Source organism: Grammomys surdaster, unplaced genomic scaffold, assembly GCF_004785775.1.
Source record: "Grammomys surdaster isolate TR1022 unplaced genomic scaffold, NIH_TR_1.0 125504, whole genome shotgun sequence".
Taxonomy (NCBI): domain Eukaryota; kingdom Metazoa; phylum Chordata; class Mammalia; order Rodentia; family Muridae; genus Grammomys; species Grammomys surdaster.
Genome location: NW_021620360.1, coordinates 709,515 through 735,764, shown reverse-complemented (window position 1 = coordinate 735,764; position 26,250 = coordinate 709,515). Strand labels below are relative to the sequence as shown.

Below are 26,250 nucleotides of genomic sequence, written 5' to 3'. Positions count from 1 at the left end.
TGTCTCCTAACAGTTCCTATGGCAAGATGAATGTAGATTATAATTAAAGTTACAAAAATTTCCTAGCACATATTAGCAGCAGTAGAGAGATCAGCATCAACACCATGAACACAAGCAAATGTTGGCACCTTAAGGCCATGACAGTGATCTGTGCATTGGTAGCAAACTGCTCATCCTCTGCCCAAACTGTCTTCATGTGCTAGAGTATTTTTCCAACCACACAGGGAGCATGACAAAGGACACCAGCTCCCCCAACTCCAGGTTCAGGCATCCTCTGTAGTCTCTTTGATTGGGATGGGGGGTTCATGATCTCAGGCAGCCTTCAGACTCACTATATAGCGGAAGCTGTGTTTGAACCCCTAACCTTCTGGATCCCCCTATGGAGTTCTGGGATCAGTAGCACACCTCTATGCTCAGCTAGTGTGTGGCATTTACACACACAACTCCTGGCACTCTGGTCATTTCTCCTCTAATCTTCCTGTCCTGCCTCTCCTGCTGCCCATCCCCAAGTTGTTCCCTTGCTGTTCCAGTCTAACATATTTAAATCTTCAGGACACCTATGAACAAACATGTGTGCAGCCACACATTCCTTCAATACAGTTGTCCCCTTCTCTGCTGGGAAAAAGATTCCTAGTCTGAGTCTGTGTCTGAACCCTGCACAGCAGTAAACCCTGTCTGCACTCTGTGTGTTACTGTGTACACACTGCTATGAAAAGGTTGCTACATCAACTGCTGTAAAGTCACTGTAAAGTCACTGTGAAGTCAACATTCCAACAACCCACCACTCACAGCGGATTCTGGTAGTTTCACAATGTATTCCAATAATATCCACATTGCTCCTCCCCAAGCAGACCCCAGAGAGTCACCTTTATAATCTGGAGAAGACATATCAGAGCTCTCAAGCTGTCCCTACCTAGGGTAAAACATATACAGAGACACAAGGCACAGGCACTGAAAAGCAGGGTAAGAAGCTGCAGCCATGATGGATCGACCCGAGTTGAAAATGGCACAATGTCAGGTGGCCAGGGCAAAACAAAACAAACAAACAAACAAAAAAAAAAAAACAAAGAAGCGAACAAAAAAACCAAAACAAAATTGTCTTTTATTGTCATAATAAAAAATTAAAAAAAAAAGATCAAGAGTTATGGTGGCTTAGTGAAAAAAATCATACAGAGATATATACATAGGAAGGTCTGATCTTTGCCCCCAGACAATTAGAATGGAGGAGCTTTTATGGATTTCCAGAGCTTCCCATCATCTCCAGCTTCACTCCAATGGCCTCAGGGAGAATCCTGTTTCTCACACATACATGGAGCTGTAACTTAGTCTCTTCCTTGTACACCTGTGAGGAGAAAGGCTGTGAGAGTGCAAGGAAGCTTTTGACACTAGGAAGTTTCCAGAACTGACAGCAGACCCAGTTGGAGACAGTAGCAATGCAGGGTGTGGATGTGTTTCCCATTAATGAGCAGAGCACACTTCTAAAAGAGGCTGAGAGAAAACTCAGACCCTGCCCCTTCCTACCAGGGTTTCTCCTCCTGTTAATCACAAAAGTCGCCACAGCTCCAATGATGGCCACAGCTCCAAGGACACCCGGAACAGCAATGATCGCCATGTTAGAGTCAGTGGATGGAGGAGGCTCTGGGAAGGACGGGTACAGGAGATGAAGGTGAGGGTCATAACCCCAGCTCCCAACTCTGACCATCTCAGGTTCTGAAGAAGGCTCCAGCTTTCCCTGACCCCAGCTCTGTACCCACACCCTCCTTACCCCATCTCAGGGTGAGGGGCTGAGACAGCCCCTCATGTTGCACATGGCATGTGTAATTCTGCTCCTTTCCAAGAGGCACCACCACAGATGCCCACTTCTGGAAGGTTCCATCCCCTGAAGGCCTGGTCTGCACAAGCTCCATGTCCTGGGTCAGCTCCTCCCCATTCAACTGCCAGGTCAGAGTGATGTCAGCAGGGTAGAAGCCCAGGGCCCAGCACCTCAGGGTGACATCACCTTCTTGTCTGGGATGATGGGTCATCATCATGTGCCTTTGGGGGATCTGTGTGGAAGATTTAAGAAATCCCACAATTAGCGAGACAAACTGAAATCTACACAAGATACAGTTAAATCAATGATGACACTGAACTAAGTGTCTGTTTGAACACTCCAACTGTCATTGCACTCATGACCAGTAGGTGGCGCTGGTCCCCTCTGCACAGAACTGCACTTGTTCCTGGGGAACTTAGAAGGTAAGAGGGAATCCACATGAGCCAGTGGGTCAACATTGCCGTCCTTATGTGATGTTTTATAGCAAGAGACAGGTAGTCAAACATGAAAGATGGAATGGAAAATATATACTTTATATATGTGTTTGAGTTCATATCAAAATCAGAAATTAGGCCCATATGCTCCTGGAAGGGTGTCACCACTGAGAGTCAACCTCTGTGGTCATCTTGCTGATCAACATAACTGTCAGTTCTGGTGAACCGCCATCAAAAAGTGTGTAGCAGAAATATGGTGAACCTCTGACACTCAGGCAGAGAAAATGACTTCCAGCCCCTGCCTCTGGTGTGACAAAGTACAAGTCTCTTACATAGAATTTCAAGAGTGTGCAGTGGACACCAGTGCACCTCTCCCTGGAACACAGAAGGTTCATGGTGTGGTGATCCTCCCTCTCACTCCACCACCGGATTGCAGAAGACCCTGTCTCTCAGAAAGTCCAATTCCTGATTCACTAGGGGAGCACTGTAACCTGTGGGGTCAGAGGAAGAGCAGGAGGCTTCTGGATATTAAGTTTTGGCAGGAAACAGTCTAAGTTCACAAGAATCTCTCCTTTAGAGGGAACCCTGAATTAACTTGTCTAATCATCCAGTCTGTGGAGACTGATACAAATGATAATACAAGGGAATTGAGAAACAGGATCACTCCAGTGCAGACAAAAACTGACCAGAAGCAAAATAATGACTTCAAAAAGGGGGGGAGGGTAAGGAAAAAGAAAGAAATAGGAAACAGAAAAGAGAGAAAAAAAAGGAAAAAGAAACTCCACAGTTTATATTCCTCCAGGGTACCCCATAAAGGCTCCTGTGAGCATTCACCACTGTAGGAATAGAGAGTATTGGGTTGTCGAAGGGATGCAATCCCCACAGACAATGGGTGGGAATCTGTGAGAATGTATTCTTTGGAAAGTTCTAGAAACTTGGAGAACCAGTCTTGTGTAGGGGAGTCCATGTCTCACATCAGATAAAGGAGACTTCTGGTCCTGAGGTGTAAGAACTGACACACTCAACATGACCGAAGTCAGTGTCCACAGACTGTGGGTGTGGGCAGAGAACCCGGCCTGGGAGAGGCCATGGATGAAAGCAGGGAGCCCCTACTTTTCTGTCAGGAAATTCTCTCCTTCCCTCCTGAGACAGACTGGAAACTGTCCAGGGAGAAGGCTGAGCCCTGGGAGAGTCAGTGCAGTCACTGTCATGAGGACCAAGAGACCAAGGGACACTCTCTCCCCTCTGAGACAGGGGCATCACCCCAGCTGAGGGTTTCTTCTTCCCCAGGACTGAGCCCCAGCCCGAGGGCAGAGGGAGGAGCTGCCCCGGGGCCCCTGCACCTGTGCGCAGCAGCGTCTCCTTCCCGAGCTCCAGGTATCTGCGGAGGGACTCCACGCACTCGCCCTCCAGGTCGACCCTGTATTGCTCTGCACAACCTGTCTGCTCCAACTCAAGTCGGGTGATCTGTGCCACCATGTCCGCTGCCATCCACGTTTTTAGGTCTTCGTTCAGGGCGATATAATCGCAACCATCGTAGGCGAGCTGCAGGTACCCGCGGAGGAGGCTCCCGTCTGACCCCATGTCACAGCCATACATCCCCTGGAGAGTGTGAGAGACTAAGGGACCCTTAGGTCAGTCCTGTCCACCAGCCTCGTCTTGAGATCGGCCCCGCCCACGCTCTATTTCCTTCTAACTGAATGGGAAACTGGCTTGAACCTGGGACTTGGGTAAGGGGAAGTCTCTGGGCTCAGTGTAGGAACCTGCAGGGGTCGTGACCTCCCACCAAGGGTTACTTACCGTCCTCGCCATCATTGTACAGGCCCATAATGTCCTTCAGGTTACATTGGAAAATCTGCTCCATATCCTTGGCTCTTTGTGTCTGGCACTCCCAATACTCCCGCCCCTCCTGCTCCACCCACGGCGCACACGGTTGGGCCCTCGGAACGAACTGCGTGTTGTCCACATAGCCAATAGCAGTGAACCGGGGCTCCCAGAGGCCGGGGTGGGACACAGCGGTTAAGAAATACCGGAGCGAGTGTGAGCCTAGGGGTACCACGCAGTGAGACCCTGACCTCCTCCCGGGAGGTGCGCGGGCCAAGACAGAAGCAGGGTGCAGGGCTCGGGTGGAGAAAGGTTAGAGGGTTCGGTGGTGCTGCCCCAACTCATCCCCGCAGAGGTCATTTCCCACCGGGCCCAGCACTCACCATCGCAGGTCTGAGTTGGGGCCAGGACAGCCACCAGCAGCAGGAGCAGCATGTGAGGCACCATTGACCCGATCTGGAATCCAGAACATCTGAGTACTGCAGGCTGCTTGGACTTTTTAAATGTTTCCCTCAGAGATGCTGGTTGGGTTCCCAGGATCGCGCCACCCAATTATAGTGAGTTGTGCCCACGCATCATCAGTGTCAGGGCAGAAGGACTTAACACCGAAGGAGCAGAAGTAAAACTAGGGAGATGGGGTATCCCCAGCCCTAGGGTTCCCTACCCCTGATGACTAAGACTTTGCCTAAACCCTATGCAGTGTACAGAGTGCTGTTTGTCATGCTGTCTTCCCGTTCTGACCCAGAAGCTGTCTGGACACCAGGAGAGACCCACAGGCCAAACTCTCTGTGTCCTGTCCTCCACTCTTCCTGTTCCTTCTTCTTTTCAGAAGTCAGACCCTGAAATATTCTAGAAGAAAAGCCAATTCCGGGAATACAATGGTGACACAAGCTGTTGGGGATGCAGTGGAGAGATGCTTCTCCTTAAACAGAGGCTCTGGCCTGAAAGCCCCACAGGGACCCCACAGATGCCAGGCTCTGTGTTCACCTACAGTGGGTGGCTCACACTGACAAGCCTGAGTGCAGGACTCTCATCTGTAAAGAGGAGACATTGCTTCTTTCCTCAGGATCTGTCTTCTCAGCCCTGTGCTTAGACACAGATTTCTCGTGTTACTTCCTAGATGAACATCTGTGGCTCCAGGACTTTTTTTTTTTTTTCTTCACTAGGATCTTCATTCTGAATCCTGGGTTTGTCCATGTGGATCTGAGTCATTGTCTCAGCTCTTGTCCCTTGTCCACAGGAAAGAGGACCCTATGTAGAACACAGACAGCAGGGCACTGATCCCTGTCTACACTGCACTTGCCTTGTGTCTGCACTTCTGTGTTATAGTTGCTTTAGTGACTCAATAACCATAAGAGAGGAACTGTCACCCACTATAACACAGAATAATGATGACAGTGTGTTAGAAGTTACGTAATCTGTGACCCTCTCACTCCCTCTCTGACCTTCACTCACACTTAGGAGCTGATGAGGTGAGGGACATGAGTGTCACAGGTGTGTGGGACAGTGGATATGATAAAACTGAGTTGGCCCCACAGTTCCTCAGGCCTGTGCAGCGTGGACACTGGAAGAAAGACGATTCTCATGCCAGAGAGTACACATTGGTGATGTGAGGTTTCATCCAGGATCAGAAGTATGGGGAAAGACTAAATTCATACATATTTATTTTGATTCTGTGGAGTTCCACCTGATCTCTTCCCCATTTTCCTGAGAACTTGATGCTCTTAGGTTTCATCCTGACTAACAAAAGGATGCGGCTGGCCTTAGGCAGTTCCACGGAAAGCATCTGTCTCTGTTACTTTTTTCTTTTATTCTGTTTTGAGAGAAGGTCTAACTCCACAGCTCTGACTGTTTAGAACACTCCACGTAGACCAGGCTGGCCTTTAACTTACAGAGTTCCATCTGTCTCTGCATCCTGAATGCTGATATTAAAGACCTGTGTCATCACACCTGGCTATACTGACATTTCTACAACTATGATATGACACTGTGACCCCAGCAACTTATAAATATGTGTTTAATCTGTTCTCTAGTCTCAGACAGTTTGAGTCCGTGATGGCAGAGGAAAGATGTGGAGGAGGGACAGTAGGAGCTCACATCTCTATCTGCACACCAAGGGAGAGAAATTGGGAACAGATGGAGTCCCCCCATCCCAACCCTCCCAGCAGGAATTTATTGGCCTGCTTTCAGGAAGTCACAGCTCAGTGGGGGCAGTGAGATTCTTGCACTCACACTGGTCCTTGCTCTCTTCTGAGAACAGTGTCCCAAGGCACAGGCCTTGGTCACATGTTGTCTTGTTCCCTCTGCATTCGAGAGTTTTAGTGGTAGGGCACAGCATTCAAGGCATCCACGCAGCAGTCCATGCACAGGGTGATGCATTTCTGCTCCCAGTTATCCAAGGAGCCCAAGGCTTCCAGGTGTACTTCCTGAGAGATCTGTCAATCATCTTCTTCTGCAGCTCCTGGGCATTGGCTATGGTGATCTGGACTTTCATCTGCTCTATAATGGCCCCGGGTCCAGTTTCCCATAACCAGCGCCATTAAAGGCCAGCCAAGCCACTGCCATGGCTGCAAATTCAACTGCTCACATCCCATTACAGGTGCCTGGAGCCTGGAAGATTTTAATGCCCAGCCCCAGTGACACTTCTCCAACCATTCCACACATCCCAATCCTTTCCCAAGAGTTCCATCAGCTGGATTTGAAGTATTAATTCCTGTGAGCCTGTGTGGCTGTTCTCATTCAAACCAGCACAGCGTTCACTATGAAATGTAAGATGCCAGCATGGTTCTGTAGATGTGTCCAGTGCAGTCTGTACTGAAGTACCCTCAAACAGGGGACTCTGCTGAGTTAGCATTTATCCCTTTGCCTCTGTCTCCTTCTGCTTAGCTCCTCTCATCTCTGTCCCTCAGGCCTCACCCCATCAGTGCCCAGCATCCCTCCTCCTGAGCGCTACACTGACACTGTCTCCTCCAGTGCATCTTCTTTCTCTCAAGGTGGTCAGCCAGCATGCTATGAATCAGCTGTGTGGTTTCCTTGTGTAAACATTCCAATAGTGGCTGGAGAGATGGCTCAGCAGCTAAGAGCACTTGTTGCTGTTGCAGAGGATCCAGGGTGAGTTCCATCAGCACATGGGGGTTGTCAACCATCTGTAACTTTTGTTCCAAGAGATTCAATGCTAGTGTACCTACATACGTATATACAGAAAAAAAACCCCAAATACATTCAAAGAAAATAAAATAAGACAATACAGTTTTTTAAATGTTCCAACAGTTCCCTCTCTTTCTCCTCCCCATCTAGAGTGTGGGGCCAGGGGCTGAGGACACAGAGCTGTTAAGACAACATTGTACCACCAGTCAATGAAGCCAACACTGTAGCAGGACAGGAACATATGACTGAAAAAGACTGTACTGAAATGACAATTTCAAAAACAGCATAAAATTAAAACTTCAGAATATAGTCCATTTTATAGACCTACTGTGTATAGTGGATCACAGTGTCTCCCCTGGAAGAAGACAGAGTGTGTACTCATCTTTGTACCTGAGCCTGTGTGTTGCTTTTTGATTCCTGTAAACAAGAAAATTTGTACTCAGTCACTTGAGTGTTAACTTGCAACAGACTATGACATCCCAACACCCAGAGACTTCCTGCAGAGTCATGTCCCCTTTCTCCATCTCTGTCCCACTTCCAGAGCTGAGATAAAAAATAACCTGCTACTCACAACAACCTAAGTCTTCACTGTGTAGTTCATGACCATGAGGGTCAACAAACTCTGTTTGACATTTGCTGTCACTAGCATAGTGTGCAAAGTAGTGTGTCATTGTGGCCTTGTCACAAGTGCACACAATATACTGTGTCACACGATCCCCTTCTAGTCCTCTCTTCCCTCCCACACTCACTTCCAGGTAGGAGTCCATAGTACTCCTCCTGTTTAATGGATAGCCCTTAAACTTCCCATGGTGCATCCTGGTAGTACATTTGTTAGTAAGCTAGGTTTTATTCTGTTTTTTTTCCTTTATTATGTTTTGTTTTGAGACCATTTCTTTGTCTATCTCTGGCTATTTTGGGACTCAGTCTGTAGACCAGGTTAGCCTTGAACTCAGATTTGTCTGTCTCTGTTTCCTGAGTGCTGGGATTAAGAATGTGTGCTACCAGTCATGATTCAATTTTGTTTGTGAGACAGCTTTTCACAGTCTCTTGCAGGACCTTAGGATCCATGGAACTCATCTGTTTATCAGGCATTGTCTAGACACCCCTCAGGATCCTAGTTCTAATGTGGTCCTGATGATCCTGGCTTAGTATTCCCATGGCCTCCTTCTGTGTATGTCAGGTCACACTCCTTACACTTGGCCTTGACATTCACATTGGCATGGCGACCTGCACCATCCCAGACCCCTGCAGTAGGCTTAGGACCAATGATGTGCCACTCCAGAGTCTTCACAAACAAGATGCAGGGTGATCTCCCACACAGATGCTTTCAGACTCTCATTTGTGGAATTCCCCAATGGGCAGACATAACCATGGCATTGATCCAGGCTTCCTGACTCCAGCTTGCAAGGACACCTGAAAGTGAGCCTCACTGATTCCCAGCTTTGCCCTGTGACCCAACCACAGGAATGCTGACCCAGGAGACTAGGAAGCCATGGTCAGGACAAAGCTATGAGCCTGTCTTTCCCCCTTACAGTGAGTCCATATTGCCTTCTGCCTCAGAGCTGCTGTTTGTCCTCCATATTCAATCCATTTGTACAGAGGACAGCTGTGGCTTACATAGACCCTAGAAGGCTGCTGTTTGTTCTGAAAATGTCAGAAATCACCAGGCTGTTGGAGTCCTTGCAGACAGGCCCTGAAATGCAGTGGAGGGGTGACACACATGCCACTGCTGTCCCTTCAGACTGAACAGTGTTGAGCGCTGGGACAGCCCTTCTGCACCCTCACTGTCCAGTGTGCCAGGCTTGCACAGTCCTGGTCCATCAGTCAGGATTCACGTGGCTTCCACTCTCTCACCCTGAGCAGGGACCTGTGCCTGTGCTCCTGCCTTCACTGCAGTGGGAACTTGCTGAGCAGAGACCTGTGCCTGTGTTTCATGCCTTCAGTGCAGTGGGGACTTGCTGAGTTGTCCCTGAAGGCAGGCAGGTGGAGAGTTAGTCTGAGAAAATGAGAGAGATGATCCCTCATGTGGAATGCGATCTTTGTCTCCCATTCTCAGTTCTCCAACACTATCCTTTTTAGTTTATATTTTAATATTTATTTTCTATGTCTGATATACCTGAGGAGGGATGATGCCCCGGGGGTGAGGCAGTCCAGCAGGAGGAACAGACAACAAGGGAGCCAGGGCCTGAAGGCAAAGTCCCCCTAGATCACACAAGGGGTGAACCAGGGGTACCTCCCGTGGTACAGGGGCAGAGGGCCTGATGAGCAAGGGACCTGGCACAGCAGGGCTGGAGGATGGCTTAAAGCCTGATGAATGGGGTGTGGGGGAGGGGCAAAAGCTGAAATATCCTCATTCTCAATATGGAGATCATCCTGTTTGGTGGAGAATGTGGGACAGGGTCAGTAATGGAAAGGTGTACATTTGCATGATCCTGATAGTGCTTGTTATGGGCGACCACCACTTCCTCATAGGAAGAATTCTTAAGACTTGCTCTAACTGCAAAGAGGATAGGGGTAATGAACCAGGGAGGGACAGTCCCAGACTGTATCTCATCCTTACAGGCAAGGAAGCAAACATGCCTCCAGAGGTCAGGATCCTACATGTTCTTCAGAGATATCCAGGGAAACAAAATGACAGCTTCCTTCTAAAATTCATCTAGGTCACGAGTTTTAACCTTGAGACTACAGGTCACAAGAAGGGTTTTCAGTGCCCTAATCTGGCATCACCTAGGAACACACGTTCCTTCAATACAGTTGTCTCATTCTTTGTTGCCAAAAAGATTTCTTCTGGGAGCCTGTGTCTGAACTCTGCACAGCAGTAAACCCTGTCTTCACTCTGTGTTACTGTGTACACACTCCTTTAAAAAGGTTGCTACATTAACTGCAGCAAGAGATGATTAACTGTTGCATGCAGAATGCGAAGAACACGATAATGTAATAGACATAATTTCATCCCTCTCCCTTTCCACTGCCCTGTTCTCACCCCTGTGTTGGTGAGAGAAGACAGATGAGCGAATCTGTGCATCTGACAGCTGAGTGTGTCCCTGAGCACCTCAGCCCCGTGCATCATGAACACTGTGGGCACTGGACAGAGGAGGCAAAGTCTCACTTCAGGTAAGACAGGATCATCATCCCATAGAAAGAAAGATAAAATGTAAAAACATGTTATTTATTTCTATAGTGTTTGCCTTGTTAGGTTCAGATCATAACCAAAGTCACTAAAACTGAGGAAAGAGAAATGCCTGGTAAGAGTCCCAGGGCAGCAGTTTGTTTCTGTGTGCTGCAACCAGAGGAGAAAGACTGTTAGTCATCTCACACTGCCTGGGTCCCCACTTACCTGTTCCCATGAACAGATCACACAAAGCTCTGTGTATATTTTCCTGGGAAAACTGATAGTGTTGCTCCACAGAATGTGAATAACAAAGGTGAAGTATGTTCTGCTAGGCTCTGCAGATGTGTCTCTGAAATCTATGGTCCTGCAGGACATGTCGGTGCTGGCCTTAAATGTCAGCACTCATGAGGGTGTGGCAGGAGGAAGAGGCAGGCAGATTTCTGTAGGATCCAGGTGAGCCTGGTCTACAAAGTGGCTCAGGAAGCCATGGCTACATAGAGAGAACCACAGAAAATCTGTCTATCTAGCTCTCTGTCTGCCTTACTTTCTATTCTACCTATCCATCCTATCTATCCATCTTATCTATCCATCCTATCTGTCTGTCTGTCTGTCTGTCTGTCTGTCTGTCCGTCCGTCCATCCATCCATCCATCCATCCACCCATGAACCGATTTAATTACATCTGGAAATTTTCAAGTCTAAGTGTCTTGGGGCAGGAAATCACTGCCCCCTCCAAGGAACCCCTTGCCCAGCCTGTCCTCAGCCCTAGGAGTAAAGGCCCTGCAACGTGGACCTGAAGGCCATCTTAGTGGATATGCAAATCTGCATAGTGACAGTGAGAACCTGGACTCTGGTAATAGGACCCAAGCCATTTCCTCCTCCTCCTGTTTCCCATGCCAGCTGTGCCTGGCTCCCTTTGCTGACACAAAGATTACCATTAGCTGTGATATTGTCATGAATCACAGGATGATATCTGTGTGAGCACCGCCCTGTGATGTAACATTCCATTCTCTCTGTCCATCTATAACCGATTGATGACCTGATTGGCTATTTTCTGAATCACATGGTTCTACTGGTGATTCCAAGGATCTGTCACACTTGGGCCCCCATCAGCCTCCTCCTGCAATGCATCCAGTCCTCTGCAGGATTTCCTGGAGTCCCAGTGACTTTTCTTCCAGTTTGTTCCCCTTAGCTGCAGCTGCCTCCTTCCTTAGCATCCTAGAGCCTTGGATTGAAAAAACATCTCTAGAACAGTTGGACGCTTTCAGTATACACCAGGTCTCATGGTGTAGACAGACCCTAACAGGCATCTGTTTCCTTCTTTTTCTCAGAACACAGAAATTCTCCTGCTTCAGCACATCTGCACTGCAGGATCCATGGTCTGGAAGGAACTAGGTTCAGCACCCTGGGGAAAGTTTTCTTACATTCTTCAACTCTTTCCTCAAAGGTCACCCTCTGAATGACACCACACTGAACACCTATTTCAACAGCACTCTTAGGACTGAGAGCTCCTTCCCTCCTGTGTGAACCAAGTGCAGTTCCCAGCACCACATCCAGGGCATCTGACACCCTCTTTAGACCTCCAGGACCCCTGCACTCACCTGACCATACCCACACTAACACACACATCCACTGAGGTGGATCCAGTGAGAAGTATCCCCCATGGGCTAGGGTGGTTGGCCTTTGTTCCCTACTTGGTGGTACTATAGGGGAAGGTTGTGATTTAAGAAGAGGTGTGGCCTTGCGTGAGGAAGTATGATCCTAGGGGAAGTTTGTGAGAGTAAAATGACCTGGCTGCTTCCACTTTGCTCTCTCTACCTCCTGTTTTCCATTATGGATGTGAGCTCTCAGCTTCCTGCTCCACCCACGATGCCAGCAGCTTGCTGCAACACTTCCCTGCCATGATTCACTCTTATCCATTGGAGCTTCATTGCAAACACTCTTCTCAATAGTCATGGTGCTTAATTACAGTAACAGAAAAGTAGTACATACACATAATTAAAAATATTTTTGAGACAACGGTCACTATGTAGACAGGACTGTCCTTGAACTCACAGAGATTCACATGCCTTTTCCTTCAAAGGCCTAGGTATAAAGGCAGGTAGCAGTATGCCACACTGAAACATAAGGAATCATAAAAACCAACACTGCTCTGCCCTGTTCCTCTCACCTGCACTCTTGACATCTTCCCTTCTGCCCTCTACAACCTGAGACAACCTGTCCTTGCTATTTCTCCTACACTGTATCACATGCATCTTTCCTGGTCAGTACATGTTCCTCAGGCCAGCAAATCTGTTTTATGTATTAGTGTGTCTCAGAAGCAGAGACCTTACAGCACATATCTGGAACAGGCTGTGTGGGTGAATGACAAAAGACACAGGTATGTCACCTGCTAGAGGAGTGCATTTCCTCCAGCCCAGAGAGAGATAATGACAGCAGACCAAGGAAAGCATCCATCCATGGTCAGCTTGGTGAACCTTGAGTTCTCTGGTTACTCACAGGAGCGTGTGTGAGTTGAGGGATAATCACTGAGCAGCCCTGCTCAGTGTGCATGTCCACTCACAACAGCTGCATCACTGCAGTCCCCTGCACCGCAGCCAGCAGCTCCCCTCAATTGTTTCTTCTCCCTCAGGAACTGCTGCTGGTTCAACCCTGGACTTGTTACATTGTGTAAACTCAGTGAGTCTGTAGCTTCTTGTGTTTCCTGAGCCTCCTTAGCCTCCCACTGGCTCCAGCAGGGAATGTTTCAGTCTGGAGGAGAAAGTCCTATAGTCACCTTCCAATTCTCATCTGGGTACATCCTCATTTACACTCAGCTCCCTCAGCCTCATCCTGTCCCAAGATACACAAAGCATAGTGACCCAGATTCTGGAAGATTTACCATCTGTCATTTATTTCCTCCACAAAATCTAAGTATTCTCAATCCCTTATTTACTTGTCAATCAACCCTCAGGTCAAGGATGTGAACAATCCAGTTCACACCCAGATTCTTACTCTCAATGTGTAAGTGAGGAGCTGCAGCTCAGGGCAGCATGGAGCTGACAGGATGCAGATACCCCTAGATAAGGAAGGCTGGCAGTGGAAGGGAACACAGGCAGTGCAGGAACAGGACCCTGGTGTGCAAGGGCAGACTTGGCTTCACAGTTCTTCACGTTGAGCCCACAGGCTCACAGGGAACATTAGACACTGTTGTCTAAATAAACCTGAGGGCCCTGGACATCACAGGAGAAACCTGAATGCATCTTCTGTTACTCAGTCCACTCCAGGCAGCTGTCTTCATGGTAGAGAACAGGAGTCATGAACAATCACTATGAAGACAATATTCCAACAACCCACCACTCACAGGGTATTCTGAGGTCCCTAAAACCCAAACATGTCCACATTGCCTTTTCCTAAGACAGACATCTACTGTCACCTTTACAATCTGAGAGAGACATATCAGAGCACTGGAAGCTGTCACTGCCTTGGGTAAAACCAAACAAATGTATATGTATACGTACGTATATGTATATGGTGTATACGTATATGCATATGTATGTATTCATATCACAGTACAACTGAGGCCCAGAGAAGATTTCTCTAGAGGAGCTATTATGGATTCCCAGAGGTCCCCAAAATGTGTAGCTCCACTCCAATGGCCCTGGGACAATCTCACCCTCCACACTAACATGGAGCAGCAGCATAGTCCCCTCCTTTTCCACCCGTGAGAATAAAAGTTGTGAGAGTTCAAGGAAGATTGTGACACTAGGAAGATCCCAGAACTGACAGTAGACCCAGTTGGAGACAGTAGCAATGTGGGGTGTGGTTGTGTTTCCCAGTAATGAGCAGAACACTCTTCTGAAGGAGGCTGAGACAAAACTCAGAACCTGCCCTTTCCTACCTGTGTCTGATCCCCTCTTCATCATAAAAGCCACCACAGTTCCAATGATGGCCACAGCTCCAAGGACAACCAGAACAGCAATGATCACCATGTTGGAGTCAGTGGAAGGAAGAGACTCTGAGAAGGACAGGTACAGGAGATGAAGGTGAGGGTCATGACCCCAGCTCTCAGCCCTGACCATCTCAGGGTCTGCAGAAGGCTCCAGCTTTCCCTGACTCCAGCTCTGTACCTACACCCTCCTTACCCCATCTCAGGGTGAGGGGCTGAGAGAGCCCCTCATGGTACACATGGCATGTGTAATTATGCTCCTTCTCAAGAGGCACCACCACAGATGTCTACTTCTGGAGGTTTCCATCCCCTGCAGGCCTGGTCTCCACAAGCTCCATGTCCTGGGTCAGCTCCTCCCCATTCAACTGCCAGGTCAGGGTGATGTCAGCAGGGTAGAAGCCCAGGGCCCACCACCTCAGGGTAACTTCACCTTCAGATCTGGGATGGTGGGTCACATGTGCCTTTGGGGGATCTGTGTGGAAGATTTAAGAATTCCCACAATTAAAAAGACAAACTGAAATCTACACAAGACTCAGTTGAATCAATGATGACACTTGACTACCTGTCTGTTTGAACACTTACACTGTCATTGTGATAGTGACCAGCAGGTAGAGTTGGTCCCCAAGCACAGAACTGTACATTTTCCTGGGGACTCAGAAGCTAAGAGGGAATCCACATGAGCCAATGGGTCAACATGGTTATGCTTATGTGATGTTCTACAGAATGAGATTGGTAGCCAAAGAATGGCAGATGGAATAAAAAAAATATATAATTTATATATGTGTTTGAGTTCATATCAAAATCAGAAAATAGAAATCATGCTCCTAGAAGGGGTCCATCACTGAGGCTTAACCACTGTGGTCATCTTGCAGACCAGCATTAACTGTCAGTTCAAGTTAACAGCCATCACAAAGTCTGTAGCAGAAATGTGGTGTGACACTCAGCCAGAGAAAATGACTCCCAGCCCCTGCCTCTGAGGTGACAAGATACAGGTGTATTCCATAGGATCTCTAGAGTATGCTGTGCAACCCAGTGCAACACTCACTGGAACACAGTGGGCTCACGGGGTGTGTGAATCCTCCTTCTCACTCTAGCCCTGGATTGCAGAAGACCCTGTCTCTCAATTCCTGATTCTAGTTCCTGATTCACCAGGGGAAGTAGTGTTACTTGTTGGACAGAGGAAGTGCAGAAGGCTTCTGGATGTTTGGTTCTGACAGGAAACAGTTGAAATTCACAAGAATCACTCCTTTAAGAAAAACCCTGAGCCGGGCGGTGGTGGCGCACGCCTTTAATCCCAGCACTTGGGAGGCAGAGGCAGGCGGATTTCTGAGTTCGAGAGTTCGAGGCTAGCCTGGTCTACAGAGTGAGTTCCAGGACAGCCAGGGCTACTCAGAGAAACCCTGTCTCGAAAAACCAAAAAAAAAAAAAAAAAAAAAGAAAAACCCTGGTCGAAGCGAGGACGTGGTGGGTCCTCCGGAGCGAAATTCCGGATTTCCCTGGGTCTTCCGGTAGGAGCTGTGATCAACTGTGCTGACAACACAGGAGCCAAAAACTTGTATATCATCTCTGTGAAGGGAATCAAGGGACGGCTGAACAGACTTCCTGCTGCTGGTGTGGGCGACATGGTGATGGCCACAGTTAAGAAAGGCAAACCAGAACTAAGAAAAAAGGTACATCCAGCAGTGGTGATTCGACAACGAAAGTCATATCGAAGAAAAGATGGGGTGTTTCTGTATTTTGAAGATAATGCGGGGGTCATAGTAAACAATAAAGGGGAGATGAAAGGTTCTGCTATCACAGGTCCAGTTGCAAAGGAGTGTGCAGACTTGTGGCCCAGGATTGCATCCAATGCAGGCAGCATTGCCTGAGTCTCCAGTGTATTTGTAAAATATATTCATTAAAGTCTTTGCTCTGAAAAAAAAAAAAAAAAGAAAAACCCTGATTTAACTTCTCTAATTATTCAGGTTAGCAGTCTCCCCTGGGATCTGTGGAGACTGATACAAATGATAATACAAGGGCATGGAGAAACAGGATCACTCCAGTTCAGATAAATACTGACTAGAAGCAAAATAATGCCTTCAAAAAAAAAGGGGGGGGAAATAAATGAGAAAATAAATAAGTAAAATAAAAGACATAGAAAAAAAGAAAAAGAAATTCCACAGTTTACATTCCTCAATGTTGGAGATCAGAGGTGGCTCCTGTGATCATTCACCACTGTTGGAATAGATAGAATTGGGTTGTTGAAGCCATGAAAACCCCACAGACAGGAAGGGATCTGGGAGAATGCATTCTTTGGAAAGTTCTAGAAACTGGGGCAACCAGCCTAGTGTAGGGAGTCCATGTCTCCTATCAGGTAAAGGATACTTCCGGTCCTGAGGTGTAAGGGCTGACACACTCAGTAAGACAGGAGTCAGTGTCCACAGATAGCAGGTGTGGGCAGAGAACCTGGCCTGGGAGAGGCCATGGCTGACAACAGGGAGAACTTGCTGTTCTGTCAGGAAATTCTCTCCTTCTCTTTTGAGACAGACTGGGAACTGTCCAGGGAGAAGGCTGGGCTCTATTAGAGTCAGTGCAGTCACTGTGATGAGGATCAGGAGACTCAGGCACACTCTTCCTCCTCTCAGACAGGGCCATCACCCCAGCTGAGGGTTATTTCATGCCCAGAACTGAGCCACAGCCCGAGGGAAGAGAGAGGAGCTGCCCACGGCCCTGCACCTGTGCACAGCAGCGTCTCCTTCCGGAACTCCAGATATTGCCAAGTGACTCCTCGTACTTGCCCTCCAGAAAAGCCCTGATTCTCTCTGCATCACCAGCCTGCTCCCACTTGTGTCTGATTATCTGTCTTGGTTCACGTTTTCAGGGCTTCTGTGTGTAAGGAGCTGAGGGGGAAGTGCTGAGGTGGGCACCAGCTGCTGGGCTTCTAGGGAAGTGCTGAGGGCTGTGCCAGCTGCTCAGCTTCTTCTTTGCGCTCTGCTAGTAACTCTGGAGGCCAATCTTGGTCTCACTAACAGTCTAAATGGTCTTCATTAGCTGGCTTTTATTGAGATTGCATAATCATCGGTTGAATGGCTCCTAGCCTCTGCTTCATATCCTACAAAAGTTTGTTAATTGTGCATGGCCCAAAAGTGAGGAGCAGTAAAATTATAATCAGGGGGCCTGCAATTGCTGAAATAATCGTGGTTAGCCAGGGGGAGGAATTGAACAGTGCATGATACCAGCTTTTGGAATTTTCCTGTTCTTTTTGATGTTTTTCTATATTCTCTCTAACTTTAGCGAGTGACTCTCTAATAACCCCAGAATGATTGACATAGAAACAGCGTTCTTCACATAGGGCGGCACATAATCCTCCCTGTTGTAGGAATACTAGTTCTAGCCCCTATCTATTCTGCAGAGCTACCTCTGCAAGAGAATCTACATAGCTTTCTAGGTGGAAACTGGACTTCTCTGGGCGCTGGATGTCTTCATCTATGTCCCCTTTTAAGCTATTTTGTTCTTTTCTTGTAATGTCAGTGCAGCTATTCCAGTACTGGCCCCCCCACAAATCCTGATCCCAGAATCACTGCTAAGGTCAGAGAGATAGGTTCTCTTTTCTGCTTCATGAGGTCTCCCCTAACACACCCCACTAAGCTCTTTAGCACCACTTTTTCTGAATAATAGGTTATATGGTGGTGGTGGTGGGGGGCACCAGCTAAACTAGAATGCAAAATTCTTTTGTGGTAGGGGAATTAGGGACTTCTCTATGCACACGTGGAGTTAGCCTGGTCCAACAAGATCATCATGCTTGTTCAGGGGAGGGAGGGGATAACCCATTTTGAATGAACAGCAGGTAGGGTATACTTCCATTACAGAGATGCTGGTGTGATGGGGGGACTTTCCCAGGCATGTGTCTTGCCCCGATATGGTCTGCAGAGTCAAGGCCAGTCCTTCCTGGGACCATCTGCAGGCAGTCAATGTCTTTTTCAGAATCATCGTATTAGTATATTAATCCAATGCCTTCATAAAAAGGGGGTCTGGCATTATAACATAGGCAACAAGAAGTGGTTAGTTCTGGCTGAGAGACATTTAGAATTTGAAAGGCATTCCATCATTGACCAGAGTGGATCTGTTGGCTCTGTGAGGTTTAGAAAAAGTTCTGGGACTGAAGATCCCTATGAGAGATTGGATTGAGGAAGCAGTGCCTGCTGGTCTGAGGGGTGATGTGGGCGCTGCCTTTTTCAGGGTAGGGCTCTTTCATAAGTCTCTAGGGCTTGTCAAAATTTGATTTGGGCCTACAGCTACCGGCAAGGGGTTTGTAACTGGTTTTATCAGAAGTCTGACTATAAAAACGAGACCAGGACTGACTTCCCCAACAAAGTGGAGCCAGAGATCCCAGCATCTCCCACCTTCCCATCCTTTTGCTTGTTTTCCTTTGTCTGTAAATCTTAACTAAACTTTGGAGTCATCCCCTTGTCGGGTGACTGTGATTAGATCCTCCCTGGACACTTTCCATGTCTTAATCCCCCGTAATTGATGTTTCACACCCCAGGAGTCACAGTAAAACTGTTCTGAGCCCCCACAGTTAACAGTCTTTCTCTCCTCAGGATATATATAAAATGTCCTCCACCAACATGAAGGATATGAATGTCAAAAAGTTGTTTGAGTATCAGGCCACGAATTATTGGCTAGCCAGCTCACATGGAATATCAAGTCTGGGAACCAGGGAGTCCTGAGTGGTTTTCGTGTGTGTGTGTGTGTGTGTGTGTGTGTGTGTGTGAACCAGTTGAGCCCAGTAACCAGTTTCAGGATTCTCAATTGTCCAACTCAGGTCAAAGAGCTGGTGTGGGTTTCTGGTCTCTGAATGGAGACACAGACTAGAATCAGCAATGTGCACAGTCAGTAGAAACAGCAAGCCTAGAACTGAGTGCTTGGCTATCCATCAGAGAAGGTGCCAATTTTGGTGGCATGGAGACTGAAAGCTGCATTTGTTTATCTGTTCTCAGGCTGATACCATCATTCCCAGGATGAGGGTTCACACTTAGGGAGTTACTATTGGGATTAGGATTTGTGGGTCTTTTGCTGGCTGTGTCTTTTGGGAGGGTCAGATGGCAGGAAGGAATGGGGTGGGGTTCTGTGTGCATGGGGCTGAGGGGGAAGTTCTGAGGACTGTGCTAGCCACTTGGTTTCTAGGGAAGTTCTGAGGCCAGTGCCAGGTGTTAGGCATCTTCAAAGCCACTTCTGGGAATACAGTGACAAAAAAAGCAGTTGGGGATGCAGTGGAGAGATTCTTCTCCTTAAAACAGAGGTGCTAGCTTACAAACCCCACAGGAACCCCACAGAGATCAGGCTCTGTTCATCTGGAGAGAGTGGCTCACACTGCCAGGCCTGAGTGACTTTCATCTGTAAAGAGGAGGCTTTGCCTCTTCCCTCAGGATTCTGTTGCCTTAGCCTTGGGCTTAGACTTATGTTTCCTCACGTATAAAGTATCTGTCACTCTAGGTGGTTGTGTTTTACAAAGATTTCTATTCCTAGTCCTGAGTGTGTCCATGTGGACCTCGGTCATTGTCTCAGCACTGCAGACCCTCTTGTCCACTGGGAACCTGTGGAGACCACAGACAGCAGGCATTGATCCTTGTCTACACTACATGTGCTCTGTGTCCCCACTTCCATGGTACAGTTGCTTTAGTGACTCAGTCACAATAGCAGAGAAACTGTAATTAACTATAACAGAATAATGATGACAGTGTGGTAGAATTTATGTAATCTGTGACCCTCTCACTCCCTCTCTGACCTTCACTCCCACTATGAGCTGTTGAGGTGAGGGACATGAGTGTCACAGCTGTGTGGGACAATGAGTCTGATAACTGAGTTGGCCCCAGAGTTCCTTAGGCTTGTGCACTGTGGACACTGGAAGAAAGATGATTCTCATGCCAGAGAGTACACACTGATGATGTGAGGTGTCAGCCCTGATCAGTAGTGTGGGGAAAGAATAAATTTATACAGAATTTGATCGTGTGGAGTTTGATCTGATCTCTTCTCTGTTTCCCTAGCAACTTGATGCTCTTAGGTTTCACCCTGATTAACCTAAGGAGGCAGCTGGCCTTAGGTGGCTCCACTGAAAGGCTCTGTCTCTGTTACTTCTTATTTTATTCTGTTTTGAGACAAGGTCTGTCTGCACAGCTCTGGCTGTCTTGGAACTCACCACGTAAACCAGGCTGTCCTTGAACTCACAGAGTTCCATCTGTCTCTGCATCCTGAATGCTGGGATTACAGACCTGTGTCATCACACCTGGCTTTAGTGACATTTCTATGACTATGATAAGACTATGTGACCCCAGCTTCTAAACAAATGTGTGTTTAGTCTGTTCTCTAGTCTCAGAGGGTTTGAATCCATGATGGCAGAGGAAAGGTGTGGTGGAGGAACAGTGGGAGCTCACATCTCTATCTGTACACCAGAGGCTGAGGCTCTGGGAACAGTGGAAGTCTCTCCTTCCCCACCCTCCCAGGAGGGGTTTATTGGCCTGCTCTCAGGAGGTCACAACTCAGTGGGCGAAGCCAGATCCATGCACCCATACTGATTCTTGGTTTCTTCTGCGAACAGTGTCCAGAAGCACAGGTTTCAGTCACATGTTGGCTTGTTCCCTCTGCAGTCGAGTTGTAGGCATAGGACACAGTGTTCAAGGCATCCATGCAGTGGTCCATGCACATGATGATGCATTTCTCCTCTGAGTTATCCAAGGAGCTCCAGGCTTCCCAATGCATTTTCTGAAACATCTGTCAGTCATCTTCTTCAGTAGCTCCTACACATGGAGCTATTGGCTATGGTGATCTGTACTTTCACCTGCTCTATAATGGCCCCCAGGTCAGCTTTCCATCTCTGTCCCATTAAATTCCAGCCAAGCCACTGCTCATTGCTGCACAGTCAACCGGGCACAGTGAACCACAGGTAGCCTGGAAGTTGTTCAAACCTCAATGTCCAGCCCCAGTGACATTTCTCCAACTTTGTCACACATCCCAATCCTTTCCCAAGAGTTCTATCCACTGGATTTCAAGTATCCATTCCTATGAGCCTGTGTGGCTGTTCTCATTCAAACCAGCACAGCGTTCACTATGAAATGTAAGATGTCAGCAGGGTTCTGCAGATGTGTCCAGTGCAGCCTGACAGAAATACTCTCAAACAGGAGACTCTGCTGAGTTAGCATCTCCTCCTTTGCCTCTGTCTCCTCCTGATGAGCCCCCCTCTCTGTCTCTGTCCCTCAGGCCTCACCCCATCAGTGCTCAGCACCCCTCCCTCCTGAGCTCTGCACTGACTCTGTCTCTTCCTGTGCATCTAGTCTCTCTCAAGGTGCTCAGCCAGCATGCTGTGAATCAGCTGTGTGGTTTCCTTGTGTAAACATTCCAACAGTGGCTGAAAAGATGGTTCAGCAGCTAAGAGCACTTGTTGCTGTTGCAGAGGATCTGGATTGAGTTCCATCAGCACATGGGGCCTGTCAACCATCTGTAACTTCAGTTCCAATGGATTCAATGCTAGTGCACCTACATACTCATATATGAAAAATAAATACATCTAATAAAATTAGAATTTAAAAAATATGTTTGGAAATTTGCTCTCCCTTCTCTTCTATCCATCTAGTGTGTGAGGCCAGGGGCTGAGGACACAGGGATGTTTAGACAATACTGTACCACCAGACAATGAAGCCCACACTGGAGGAAGACAGGAACAGATGATTGAAACAAAGCATACTGAAAGCCCATTTGAAAAAAACCCATAAAATTAAAAATACAGAAGATAATTCATTGTATGGACCTACTGTGTACAGTGGATCACAGCCTCATTACAAGAATAAGACACAGTGTGTGCTCATCTTTGCACTTGAGCCAGTGGTAGTTTTTGATTCTCCATCAACAAAATAATTCCACTCAGGTGTTTGAATGCTAATTTGTAACAGACTGTGACATCCCAACCTCCAGAGTGTTACTGCAGAGAAAGGTGTCCCCTTTCCCCATCTTCCCTCCCACTGCAGACCCTCCAGGGTCTCTCACCTGTTGAAGATTAAGAGAAACATCACATTCTTGGGCAACACTGCCACCTGGTGGAAGAAGAAAAGAGGCCTGAGCCTAAGCCCACAGAGCTGAGGGTAAAGGGGATCCAGGCTGGCTGAGCTGTCCCAGGACCTCCTTCCTGTCTGCACTTCTCCAGGGGTCTCAGGTCTCATGCTACCCTGCTCTCATCAAACTTACATCCAGAAGAACTTTCCATGCGTTTCCACACGTGGGAAGAAAACTCCCTTGCCGGAAGCCAGCCCCGGCTTGGTGGGAGGAGAAGGTGATCTTCTTTCTTCTCCTCCTTGTTGGTTCTTCTTGAGGCAGCCGAGGGGGATGGGAATTGGAAGAGCGTTGGCAGGGGTAAGACTTTGGTCTTACGAGATATTTAGGGTTGCTGTTTAAGAAAATCTTACTTGTCTACCTTACTAAAGTTTACTTACTAGGCTACTGTAGCTGACCTGCAATCTGTTTGATCCTCTGAGGCCAGAAACTGCAGTTTCTGGGTACACTTAGCAACCCAGCCCAAGGACATCAGAGCATTAGGCAAATAACCTTAGTACTCTCTCTGCTGGCACTGCCAGGCTCTAACTCAGGTCTGTTGGTTTGAGGCCGCAGGAAGGAAAGACACTTAGAAATGTTATTATAGTTTATTGCTAAGTGTAAAAAGTTTCCCATGAAAGCTATCTAAGAGAAAAGGTGGAAAGGCTCTAAGTGGGGAAAGGGAAAAAATTCTAACAGAGGAAAAATTCTAAGTGGGGAAATTCTAAGCAGGGAAAAAAGAAGGGGGAGAGCAGACGGCTCCTAACGAACGAACGTCTGTCTTTGTCTTCAGTACTTATACCTCATTCCAAGTACATGATCACATGTTACAAAGTTCGTCACAAGTTCACACCAAAATTCAAATCATAAATTGAAATAGAAGTTTACAACAGATAATGTTTACATGCATATCCATTAGGTGTAATTACCTGACTAAACATCCATCACCTGTCTAGCTCCACAGGTTCACTGAAGGTTTAAAACTATAACTAAGAAATTAGTGAAGTTTTGTATAGATAAACCCAGGCAATATTTTCTTTTCTGTCCTAGTACCTATAATAAATCATGAGTTCCCTTTGAGTGACCTTTGGTTAATTATTAACCACCTTGGAATGTGCTCTGAGTAGGAGAGAGTCTGGTTACTATCTAAGGGCAAATTAACTGATGACACTCTGATGAGACTGGCAGAGTTCTCATTGCAGCCTTGACTATCAGAAAGGGATGTAATACCAGTCCCACTATAAAAAGAGCTAAATAATCATTGATATAATTTTAGGAATTCTTATAGGATCATCACTAAGACTTAGGAAGTCATCTATTTGTCTATATAGCATCACTACAAGACAGTACATCTTCGTGGGTCTGCAGAGATCTGCTCCAAAGGGGTGTGCTATTGCTTGGTGATTGTTACATATGTTTAGTAATAATAATAATAATAATAATAATAATAATAATAATAAAACAATAGGAAAAGCATATTAATAGTAGGATATTTCCTAAAATACGTCCGCCACAGCCTTGCTGAATAGGGCACACTTGTCACAGATTATATAATAATCCGAGGCAAGCATTTCAGGATGATCAAATGTTAATTATTAGCTTGTCCCATTATGGCTCCTGACACTCCCTGTAAGAGGGGAGGCAGGAGGCAGAGCCATGAGTGCTAAAAGGAGCTGCAAAGCCCCAAACAGAGTAGTTCCAGAACTCTTGACAGGAATGATGATATTGATTCTTGGATGCCAGCTACATGTGGGATTAACTAAAACCTCAAAATGGAGGTGAATTATCTGTGAGGTGTTTTGATCAATTTCTGATCCTTTTCTTTGAGGTAGGAAGACACACCTGTAATCCAGAATATTTGAGATGGAGCCCCTCTCCAATTTATAATCTGGGTCATATCATCTGCTGAAAGCCTACATGAAGACATAGAAAAAGAAACGGCTTTCTCTTTGTTTGCTTGCTCTTGCTTCTGCTTTTGTTCTTGCTGAATCTGTGGGACATTCCTGCTTGCCAGATCCTGCTCTGAATAATGACAGCACACATTCATGACTCAGCCAGCTCAGAGCTGTTTCCATGTAGAGGGATGAGAATTCAGGTTTTTTTTTGTTGTTGTTGTTGTTGTTCCAGTTGTTTGTTTGTTTTTTTTTCCTTCATTTTTGCAGCCAAGATTTTCAGGAGGTCTCCCCTGGACAAATCTAATATACATCAAATTTGAAGGAATTCACAGCTTTCCTTTTCTTGTTGAAACAAAGGCAAACATCTCCCTGAACTCCACACATTTCCTTCCTTCCATTCTGAGGTTTTTACATATATATGCTGATCTAATCCAGCAGTCCTTTCTCAACTCCAGTGTTTGTCAGCAGCTGTGTTACCTGTCTCTAGACCTATAACAAGACTTCAGACAAAGTAGATTCCAGGAGGGGAGGTAGAGTGTGTAGTCCATGAGGAGGAGCCCTGCACTTATGTGCACATATGTAAGGAGCTTGACGAGTTTGCTAATTCATTCAGCAGAAGTCTGGGGAATATGTGTGGGGATGGATTTTGAGGGTGTGGGATCATGGTGGAAGGAACACAAAACTGGGTCAGGCTGAGTTTTTGGATATGGGAACTCTGTGTAGAGATTGTAGTTTTAGCATGGAAGCTTTCATATTTTAAAAAGCTGTCAGGAATGTGTTTGAATCTTAGGCTGAAGTGTTTATCAAAATATGGTGTACTGAAAAGGAGTTGAAGATGCCTAATATTTCTTGGCTTCGTGTTGATGAAGGTATTCTAAGGCTCAGGGGAATTGCAATGGTAGAGTCGTTATAATGTGTAAAACCTAATTCTATGCCGTGGGACTGCACAGAAGACATGCCCTTCACTGATTCTATAAGACACAAGATAGTGAGAGGGGCACCAGCACATGTAAAGAGCTTTGTTGTCCTTTTCCTTGTGCCAGACCTTAGGGTTGGAGATGCTGCTGCTGAATTGGATGAATTACATGCAGTGGGTTTAATTGTTAACAGGGGCCAGGTAGTAACACCCAATAGCTAAAGGCAGAGTGATTGTAACTAGCATATGGGAAGTACAGAATGTTCACAGTGGACTACCCTACACTGTAATGGTGATCACAGGCAGAGTGAATTTTATGGTGTCTTGACTCATATGGAAGTTTTGGTTGAGGCTAATAAATCCTAGTGATTCTATGCATGAAATACAAAAGAAAATATTTTAGAGTTTATTGCTGTGATCTCAGGAACACAGAAAACCTTATGAGAGAAAACATTTAATTGGAACTTGCTTACAGTTTGAGAGGTCAGTGCATTCTCTTCATGGCAGGAAACATGGCAGCACACAGGCAGCCATGGTGCTGGGGAAGGAGCTGAGAGTTCTGCATATGGATTCACAGGCAGCAGGGGGAGAGAGAGGGGGGGCTGCCTGGCTTGGCACTTTGAAAACCAAAGCCTACTCTTTAATTCATGTCCTCAAAAAAGGCCACATTACTGTAACAAGGCCACACCACCTACACTCTTGTCAAGTGGTGCTATTTGATGATCAAAGATTTCAGTATATGAGCCTGTAGGGGCAATTGTATTCAGACCACAACATTCCACTTCCAGGTCCCCTTAGTCTTGTAGCAATATTTTAAGGCAAAAATGCATTCAGCCAACTTTAAAAGTCCCCATAGTCTAATAGTCTATAACAATCTCAACACATTATAACCTTCAAAGTTCTAAGTCTCTTTTGAGACCAGGCAATCCCTAAGCTGTAGCCCCTGTAAAATTAAAATAAAAAAGCAGATAGATCACATTCTTGCCCCACACCCTGGCACAGGATGTACATCACCATTCCAAAATAAAGGAAAGGGACCATGGTGGGGATATACTGAACCAAAGCAAAACCAGAAACAAGCTGGGCAAGCAAACTCCAAACTCTGCACCTCCATGTCTGAT

General features: G+C 46.8%; 1 protein-coding gene and 1 pseudogene across 1 annotated transcript; one reads left to right on the top strand and one right to left on the bottom strand.

Annotated features, from left to right (window-relative positions):
- Nucleotides 1-1,084: 1,084 nt before the first annotated feature.
- Nucleotides 1,085-4,542, bottom strand: LOC114638105 (annotated as a pseudogene).
- A 3,895-nt stretch (nucleotides 4,543-8,437) lies between these two features.
- LOC114638068 (60S ribosomal protein L23-like) lies at nucleotides 8,438-16,172 on the top strand. Its single transcript, XM_028786419.1, has 2 exons — nucleotides 8,438-8,468; nucleotides 15,695-16,172. The coding sequence occupies exons 1-2, from the start codon at nucleotides 8,438-8,440 to the stop codon at nucleotides 16,123-16,125; spliced, it is 462 nt and encodes a 153-aa protein (XP_028642252.1). The 3' UTR covers nucleotides 16,126-16,172.
- Nucleotides 16,173-26,250: the final 10,078 nt, after the last annotated feature.